This window comes from Trachemys scripta, chromosome 16 (genome assembly GCF_013100865.1).
Source record: "Trachemys scripta elegans isolate TJP31775 chromosome 16, CAS_Tse_1.0, whole genome shotgun sequence".
NCBI classification, from domain to species: Eukaryota; Metazoa; Chordata; order Testudines; family Emydidae; genus Trachemys; species Trachemys scripta.
The window spans coordinates 580,818-590,549 of record NC_048313.1 but is presented as its reverse complement, the minus strand read 5'-3'; the positions used below and the strand labels follow the sequence as shown (position 1 = coordinate 590,549).

At 52.1% G+C, this 9,732-nt stretch overlaps 1 protein-coding gene across 3 annotated transcripts in view; it reads left to right on the top strand.

Moving 5' to 3' along the window:
- Positions 1-571: 571 nt before the first annotated feature.
- Positions 572-9,732, top strand: part of CLASRP (CLK4 associating serine/arginine rich protein) — a 36,142-nt gene continuing 26,981 nt past the window's right edge. For 2 of the 3 annotated variants that reach the window (XR_004648420.1, XM_034793170.1), the window contains exons 1-5: positions 572-652; positions 1,154-1,229; positions 2,885-2,998; positions 4,525-4,622; positions 8,434-8,535. Coding sequence is in view for 2 of the 3 variants with exons in the window: in XM_034793170.1 (XP_034649061.1) it covers positions 2,900-2,998; positions 4,525-4,622; positions 8,434-8,535 (299 nt within the window). In the remaining variant the exon portion in view is untranslated. The remainder of the gene's footprint in view (positions 653-1,153; positions 1,230-2,884; positions 2,999-4,524; positions 4,623-8,433; positions 8,536-9,732) is intronic. The other variant, XM_034793169.1, reaches the window with a different exon arrangement.

Sequence of the window (9,732 nt, the reverse complement as noted above, 5' to 3'; positions counted from 1 at the left end):
GGCTGGTTCTTGCTCACAGGCTTGGGGTCTCACTGGTTGCCATGTGGGGGGTGGAGGAGGAATTTTCTCCCAGATCAGAGTGGCAGGAACCTTGTGGGTTTTTCATCTTCCTCTGCAACGTGTGGGTGCTGGTCGCTTGCCAGGATTATCAGGGTGTATCTCATGTAATCATTTCCCTGCCACTGTGGGGGGCCCCCTCAGTCCCTCCTGTTCTCTGCCTGTGGCATGTAATAGTCTCATCTCCTGTGGGCTGCAATGCTTAGGTTTAATTTCGGTTCTTGGGTTTTGTGGTGTTGGTGGCCTGTGACACACAGGAGGTCGGACTAGATCATCTGGTGGTCCCTTCTGATCTTAAGCTCTATGGGTGCTGCTGCCTCACTCCCACCAGTGTGGTGGGGGATGCAGGGTGCTGATGTCTGGGCACTGTCTCCCTGAGTGGGGTGGGGTGGGGCATTGGGGGTTGTCAGTGTGTGGGTACTGCCCCCTCATGTGGGGCAGGGAATGGGGGGTGCTTGTGTCTAGGTGAAAGCTCAGCTTTAACTTTTGCCCATCCTATGCTCTTTCCAGGCAGGAGCTTGTCAACTTCTTCAAAGAGAAGATCAGCGAGACGTGATGTAGCCACTGCCTCTCTTGGATTGGGAATATTCCTTCGGTAGGTCCATTAACAGTGAGGAGAGCCTTCTGCCCTTAACCCTCAGGCTAGAGATGGCAAACTTGGAGCTGACAGAGCTGGGCTCCTTGCGGGGGGGTTCCCTAGTAAACTTGGGATAGAAGCAGCAGCAAAGATTGCTCAACCAAAGGAGCTCCTGGCTAGCCGGACTCTCCTCATGTCTTGGCTGTGGTATTGAGTGTGAATGTGTGGGCCGGGGCCCATAGCAGAGACCTTTTCCTGCAGAGCGGGAAGAACTCCTGGCCCATTTCTGCAGCTCCCAGGTTGGGGGCAGCCCAGCTCCTGTTCTGTGCTGCGGTCAGTGAGGTGATTCTAGTGAACCTGTACTGAGGACAGAGCTACTCCTGCACACGGCGTGTGTCCCCTTGAGGGAGGGACCCCCATTCCCCCCACACTGAGAGACCCATGGCCTTCGCTCTGTTTGTTGTAGCCCTGCGGTGTACCTGCCCAGGCCACTGACCTGCAGTGTGCTCTTTGTTTAAGCTCCTCTTCCCTTGGCTCATGGGCTGTGCTGAGTGAGTACGCGACTGCTGCTCCCAAGTCTCCACGCTGCTCTTCTGTGAGTATCGCCCTCCTCCATCCAGCTTGTGACCTCTCTTGAGATTAGCCCCCTTCCCCCCCCTCCTCTGGCTGGGCACTCAGAGTGTCTCTGCGGAAGGGCTGGTAACTGTTCCGGGGGAGGGGGGGATTTGTGGGCGTGGAAAGGCCTGAGAGTGAGGTGTGAAGTGGACTGGAAGGGAGCTAATGGGGCTTTTCAGTCCCTTGACTCCAGCCAAGGGCTCTTGGGGCTTGTCCTGATGTGAGCGCAGCCCATGTCTGCAGGGTGTCTTTGGGATGCTCACAATGCAAGCACCTGTCTGGCTTGCTCTCAGCCTTCGAAGGAAGAATGGTCCAGTGGGAACCCTGGGGTCAATTCCTGCCCCATCACAAACATCCTGTGTGATTCTGGGCAAGTCACTTAGTCTCTCTGGGCCTCAATTCCCATCTGTGCAATGGGGGTGATAGTCCTGCCCTGCCTCACTCGGGCATGGGGATAAGTACATGAAAGACTGATGCGCTCAGATGACATGGTGATGGGGGTGTGGGGGCAGAGAGGTACCCTGACCGAGTAGGTGTTCCTGCTGTCCCGCTCGCTCCCTCTTGTGGTGTATTTCCTTTGGATTAGCTGTCCCTGTGCTAAAATGTTTTTCTCCTTTCATTTCCCACCTGTCTCTCTAAACTCTATGCATTGTCTCACACCAATAACCTCACTACTGTAATATCCTTCCCGCTTGGCTGGCCAGCCTTGAAGCCAAGAGGCTGTTTTCCACCTGCTCAGATAGAGACCAAATAGACCCCTCACTGCAGTTACTACCAGAAGCTGGGACTGGACGACAGGGGATGGATCACTCCATAATTCTGTTCTGTGCATTCCCTCTGAAACGCTGGCATTGGCCACTCTCGGCAGACAGGATACTGGGCTAGATGGACCATTGGTCTGACCCAGTCTGGCTAGTCTTATGTTCAGCCCACTTCTCCGGGATGCTCTGACTCTCCTATTCACGGCCCTTGCTTGATGCTCTCCTCTGTACCCTTCTGCCTAAGACTTTGTGCTCTTGGAGTCTCTCGGGATGGGTGCCATGTAGCAGATTTTTCCTTTTGATTATGATCTCTTACAGCCTCTCCTTCCTGGTCCTGGAATGAGGAGGGCAGCCTGATGCTTTTCTACCCTAGAATACTTAGCCTGGTCTACACTACAAACTTACATTGGTATAACTGTGTTGCTCTGGAGTGTGGAAAATCCACAACCCTGAGTGACGCAGTTATACTGACCAACCTTCTGGTGTAGACAGCTTCTCCTATCAACATAGCTACTGCCTCTTGGGGAGGTTTAGGTAGTATCTTCACTAAGTGCTTCAGCAGCACAGCTGCACCGGTGTAAGTGTAGACAATGTCTTGATCCCTGTGACTGGCTCCCTGGGGCTGAGGCTTGGGGGAGTGTTTGATTGCAGCCGTTGGCGATGGCCGTGGCATCCACCGCAGCGCTCTGCAACCATGTTTGTTCCTGGCTCAGCCCGTAACGCTCAGTCACTGAGCTTGCTGGTGTCTGTGTGCAGAGTGGAGTCTGCGTTTCTCTCCTCGGCTGTGTGCACACATCCTAGAGTGCACCCCAGGCTCTGGGAGTGCTGAGAGGTTGTTGGTTTTACTCAGTTCTTTATTCCCTCCCTTTGACAGCTTGCGGACAGCAGGATGTGGCACGAAGCCCGGAAACATGAGCGCAAGCTCCGTGGGATGATGGTTGATTATAAGAAACGAGCCGAGCGTCGGAGAGAATACTATGAAAAAATAGTGAGTGTCCCCGGCCCCGCCCCCGCCATCCCGATCTGTGGCCCTTGCTGTCGGGTTGGGTAGTGCGCCCGCTGTTTTCTGTTCCCATGTCTGGCTTTATGCAGCTTTATATATTGCTGTTCAGTTGCAAACCACACACAGGAAGCGTCCAAGGTGCGTGTCCGCTACTGCTGGGACCTTCGGCCCTTCCTCATTTTGGTGACTTTACTCTTGCATTAAGTTTTTGCCTTTAACGGTCGTTAGGCCTGGACAGATAGTGCCAAGCCTGTTTGTCTCAAGCTAGAAACACCTCTGTGCTGTAGGGTTTTGCTGTAGATCAGGTGGCTACAAACCACATTATTGTGTCTCGCAGGGAAAAATTACACAGTTGAGTTTCTGAAAGTATCGGCTTTCCCTGTGCACAGTGCAGGCCTGCAATATTCATTGTGCCTCCCTCCAAAGCCGAGGAAGGAGAAATGGAACGAGGCCCTGTGGCAACCACTCCTATTGCTTTGGAGGCTCAGTCCTCCCCTGAGAGCTGCAGTCCCCCTCTGCCTAAGTGAATTGATGCGTGTGGAATCCCAGACCAACGTCTGCTTCAGCAGGCAGAACTGTCCCAGAGGTGCTGTGACCGCAGAGCAGCGTGCTGGGTTGCTCCAAGGAGAGGGATGCAGAGTTGTGGTGCTGACTGGCGGGCTGTGTGGTTATCATGGTTTGTTGGCCTGCTATGCTCTTGTGAGGCATTATGCAGAACTGAATTCTTGCAGGTTCAGTTTCCTTTCTGGAAGAACAGAGCAGGATTACAGGAAACATTCCACGTGCAGGAGTGCCTGATCCGCAGCACGACTCTTGGATCAGCTCTTTGGCCTGCTTCCCTGGCGTGTGTCCCTCTCTAAAATGCAGTCCTACGCCGAGCCATGGTTAACGCCATATCAAGTCTGCCCAGCTTACGAGTAAAATGGTTTTTTCCCTAGCTGCCAGCATCACAGAATTCACCGGGGATCTGTGAGCAAACCTCGATTCTTTGGTTGCACAGCAACGCCAGTAACAAAGGTTCTGCAGGCCAAGCCGGGTCTGCTGTACCGCTTGTGCAGCCCCTTAGCCTTTCTTGAATGTACTCAAGTGCAACTGCCTGCCGCGTAGGAGGCAAACTGGGTGACACATACGAAGGAATCGAATCCAGCTCCTTCCGTCTCAGCTGTGCTGGCTCTGCAGGGCTAAGAGCAGTGACAGTTGTTGTCACTGCTTGCCCCGATAAGCACGTGAAGCAGATTCGAGTAAGCAGGGGCTGCTTCTTCAGTGGAGCTCGGCACTTTAACTGTTGCTGCCTAAGCTCCCCAGGATGTGTTTAACACCCCCCTGCACATGGTACTGTCAGACGCTCTGCTCTGAAGGGATTTCACTTGTAGCTTTAATGAATGCGCAATCCCCTTACAGTGGCTTTGGACTCAGCCATTCAGCATCTGCATAACTTGGTGCCTTGTTCAAACTGACCAGATCCCGTAAAATGCCAGCTTTCTACACCTCGGTGTTTGTGCTTCTTCCAGAAAAAGGACCCCGCTCAGTTCCTCCAAGTGCATGGCCGGGCGTGTAAGGTCCACTTGGATTCTGCCGTTGCTCTTGCAGCTGAAAGTCCTGTCAACATGTGAGTAGCTTGAGCGGGCACTGCCTGCTAGCTCTGCACTGACAGGCTGGGAGCATAGTGAAGCAGGTGGGGATTGTGGCTGGAAGGTCCTCGAAGGGGCACCATCAACTTGCTCTCCCTTTGGTGTAGCTGTTATATTACTAGTGGGATCCCCTGAGGTGACCGAGTGAAGGAGAAGAGGGGGAAGGTCTGGAGTGTTCCTGTTTGCTTTTGTGCGTTGTCCATGATGCTGGGTCCCTTCTGTGGTCAGTTCCTTCCCCTCATGTTCACACGGCACTGTAGAAATCTCTTTAAAAGGTGGGAAGAAGTGGCTGTCAACCCCCCAGAATTGGTGGGAGGCTTGGGGCCCGTTGCACCTGAAGCTCCTCTGCTGTCTGCACTTCAGGCTGACTGTCCCTTGAGCATGCTGTTGGCCAGCACGTTGGCTTGGCGGGAGCACGCCATCTTGTGAGTACAGTTCTGTACCCTAGGAAGTGACAGCCCCCTCCCCCCCATCCTCAGGGCATATGATCAGCAACTCAGCACAGGGACCTTGGGTCCAATCCCCAGGAACAGTGGAGACTGTGGAAATGGCTAGTTCTCCCTGTAATAAGTCAAGGTACATGAGTAGGGCCCTACCAAATTCACAGCTGTGAAGAACGTGTCATGGACTGAAATCTGGTCTCCCCTGTGAAATCTGGTCTTTTGTGTACTTTTACCCTATGTTATACAGATTTCACAGGGGAGACCAGCGTTTCTCAAAGTGGGGGTCCCGACCCAAAATGTGGTTGTGGGGGGGTTGCAAGGTTATTCTAAGGGGGTGGCAATATCACAACCCTTACTTCTGCGCTGCCTTCAGAGCTGGGTGGAAAGAAGCGGCGGCTGCTGGCGAGGCGCCCAGCTCTGAAGGCAGCACCGCCAGCAGCAGCGCAGAAGTAAGGGTGGCAATGGGCGGCCGGAGAGTGGCAGCTGCTGGCTGAGGGCCCAGCTCTGAAGGCAGCAGCTCAGAAGTAAGGGTAGCAATGCCATACCATACCATTCTCCCTTCTGCGCTGCTTCTGGTAGTGATGCGGCCTTCAGAGCTGGGCTCCTGGCCAGCAGCTGCCACTTTCTGGCTGCCCAGTTCTGAAGGCAGCGCCGCCAGCCACAGCAGTGCAGAAGTAAGGGTGGCAATACCACAACCCCCCTACAATAACGTTGCAATGCCCCCACTCCCCTCTTTTGGGTCAGGACCCCTACAGTTGCAGCATCATGAAATTTCAGATTTAAATATCTGAAATAATGATATTTATGATTTTAAAAAGCCTATGACCATGAAATTGACCGAAATGGACCATGAATTTGGTAGGGCCCCATACTTGAGGCAGGCAAGGCCTTAGCCAGACCTCTTTGTGGAGCTGGGGTCCTGCTGCAGGTTTGTGTTGGGGGATGGGAGACCACAGGGAACTGTTCTCTCTGGCACAGGCTGACTGTGGGACAGTGGTTTGAGAGGAGACTGTCCAGGCTCAGACCCTCCCTCCTTCTGACTCTTTATCCTCCCTGAGGCAAGTTCAAAGATGTCCCCCATTCCCCACCCCTGGAGTGGGGCAAGTGCTGCATCCTGCTGGATAGAGGCACCTCCGAGACCATGCTCTGCCTGGTGTTTACCTTTAGAAGAAGCGGAACGTCCAGTCGGCTCTTCCCCGCTCTTGCGGGGCGCTCACTGATGGGTGGGCAGGCAGCTGGACTGGCGGCGTTCTCTGCTCTTCATTGGGGAGATGGGCGTGTTAGATCTTTCCGCCAGCTGCCAAGTCTGAGTGAAATATACGGGAACAAGGAGTTCTAAGGTGTCTGGCTCCGCCTCCTTCCCCTCCTGAGTGCTCAGTTTTCACTAGTGTTTTCCAGCAGAGAGAGCACGCTGTGTGGACGATTCCTAATGTTAATAATGAGCAGAGGCCCCTCCCCTGCACCTTATTTTAAAGGACCCCACAAGCCCCAGGATTTCTCTTTGGCAGCACCTCTGAGGAGATACCCGTTACACGTAACAAGGTCACTTGTCTTCCTCCCCACTGGGGGGTGAGTAAAGTACGAAAGTCCAAGTGCACCAGTGGTTTTTATGCTGGACTCCTTCGCCCTGTTGAGGTGAAGAACAAGACTCTCAAAGGGAGGGCGCTAAGGCTCAGGGTCACAGGTGGCTGCTTGTATTAATTTAGGTGGAATAAATTGGTCAAAGGTGGTCACATGACCGGGTCACATGACCTGGTCACAGAGTTAAACAAGGTTCAGGGTTTGGTATGCAGAGACCTCAGCCTCCTTAGTGCCATGGCAAACATACAATTAAAAATCCCTGTAGCCTTTGATTACAGATACAGAAGAAGTAGAAACAATTGAAGTATTTGAAATGTAAAGTATTAAGGCTTTTATTGCAACAGCATCCCTTGTTCCCTTTCCCTTTAGCTGGAGACCATTTTTAGAAGGGGGAAAAAAACCCTTGTGTGATAGTCTATTAGATGAAATCAAATATAGCTGTTCTTTTTGGGGAAAAGAGAAAAGACGGGCTGAAGCTGTTGTTGTTAAGGTCTAATCCTGTTCCCTAGAAGACAAGACAAATACTGTTAGAAAAACACAGGCACACCACATCATCTTATCAGCCCCTTTAAGACCTGGCAAACTTGTACCAGCATCAGGCTGTTTAGGGCCTTGCCTTTAGTTGCCTGTCTGATCACAGGCTTACAGCGGTGTTTGCAAAATGCACCTCTACGCCGATGTAACGCGACCCAATATAACACGAATTTGGATATAATGTGGTAAAGCAGCGTTCCGGGGGGGGGGGCGGGGCTGCACACTCCGGCAGATCAAAGCAAGTTCAATATAACGTGGTTTCACCTATAACACGGTAGGATTTTTTGGCTACCGAGGACAGCGTTATATTGGGGTAGAGGTGTATACAGTCTTCACCTGCTAAGCCAGACTCTTATTAAACAGAAGGCAAAGGGAGAGGGATAGGAGAGAGAAGAAACGAGGCAGAGAAGGACAAGGGTGCACAAGGAGGTGTGGGACAACAATCTCATATCCCAGATAGTGTTTGGGATTTAGCCGGTGGAGATGGCGCTGTCATCCGGGTCCCTCTCTTTGGCATGGCATGGCCTGGTCTGGTCTAGGATTAGAATGCCCCAAGGCTCAGCGGTGGTTTGGTGGATACCAATGTTTCAGGAGATGGTGGGGGTAGCAGCCATCACTCCTTCTCCTTGATTTAGTCACCCAGCATTGTTCTTGTTGATTCCCCCCCCCCCCCCCCAAAGTCATTCCTTTTGAGGACCCCAAAACGGAGTGATGGAAGGAATAGCACACCCCTTTGTTATCTTGTTCATCAGTTAGGCTTAGTTTTTAACACACCAGTTTGGGGTTATTGATTTCTGGTCCCACGCTTTTTTGTTTACCTGGCATGATGTCCATCTCACATACTTGAGTTATATCAGGAGGCCTTTCTGTTAGGCTCATTTCGTTTTTTCTGTCTCCCTTTGGCACCTTTTCCCATTGACAGTTATTGTTATAGATTATTGTGACATTTGATGAAGTTTTATCCACTTTCCCACAGTTAGGCTTATACCTGGGGTAGGCCTACTAGACTCCGATTGTCACTACGCTCTGGCTAAGAGCGTGTCCCATTGTGTACCATACAGCAGAGCCAGTGCACAGACGTCACGGGACTGAACTGCATTGGGTCTAGACTGAGTGCCCCAGCATCTCTGGCTTCCTTTTCATAGCAGCTTGTCTCGCTGGCAGGTCTGTCATTTGTACCCAGTTGAGGTGCTAAATGACCTTAGTTTGTCTGTTGCTCTCTTGCCTGCAGGATGCCCTGGCAAGGGGATACGAACAACATGATCGACCGGTTTGATGTGCGAGCTCACCTGGACTACATTCCCATGTACACCCCACCACTGCTCAACCCAATGTAAGCCATTTCCATGGAGTACTGCTTGGGAGCTCTTCTCTGGAAGCCCCCAACCTCTTCCTTTCTAGCAGGGCATAGAGTGCTGGGTGATCAGTGCAGACCAATGGGATTTGGGAGCATTCTTTGTTGTTGCTGTTGGTATCCCTTAGGGCATAGGGTTGGTAAATGTAACCCGACCCCTGACTTTCCAGGCTGTCCAACACCAGTGGTGATGGGGAGCTGCAGTGGGTTCTCCAAGTGTGGATCTGCTTCACGTGGCTCTGAAAGGACCCTGTGGCACTGGGATTCCATGTTTCTGATCGGTTCTGCGTTAAATGTGCTTGGCTTCCAAGTAAAACGACTGTCTCCTCCTTCCTCCCACATCTACCAGCTCTGCAGACCTGACCCGGGCTCTGAATCCTACCAGGGTCTCTTTTCACATGTCATTGCTATAATGTTCTGCCAAATAAATAAAGGGCCCAGGGCAGCTCCATGGGCTTGCCCAGGTATGACTGGTGGGAACAAAGCAAGCAGGACTGCTGTGGTTAAAGAAAGGATTGGATTCAGTTTCGTTAGCTCTATTGGCTCAGCCACACTAAGGAAAGCCAAAATCATTGATGGCGGGAGGCCCTAAAGCCAGCTGGGACTGGCTCACACATGGAGCAGAGCTAAGTAGAAAGATCCATTTACGGAGTCCATTTTGGAACAGAACTTCACTAAATGGGCTTTTCTCTGGTACCTCCAGCTCTGACCCCAGCATTAAAGGGGGCTGGGATCTACCTTAGTTTAAAAATTTGATACGAGTTGCCAAGGCAGATGACTCTGGAGTCTGCCAGATGAAAGGAGCAGGCTCTGTCCCTGCACGACTCTGCCATGTGGCTCCCTGCTTCCCATCCTGGTGTAGAGAGCTGCACTGGGTGGACTGGGCTGGAGGTGGATTTTTGGGAAATGGCCAGTAGACTTCTAGATGGGTTCCCTTCCTGCCCATCCCCTCCATCTGCCGCTCCTCCCATCCAGATTCCAGACTCTGCAAAGTCTGTCCTGAGGCCTGCAGAAACAGCTTCAATAACTACATTTCACCAAGTATCAGAGGGGTAGCCGTGTTAGTCTGAATCTGTAAAAAGCAACAGAGGGTCCTGTGGCACCTTTAAGACTAACAGAAGTATTGGGAGCATAAGCTTTCGTGGGTAAGAACCTCACTTCTTCAGATGCAAGTCA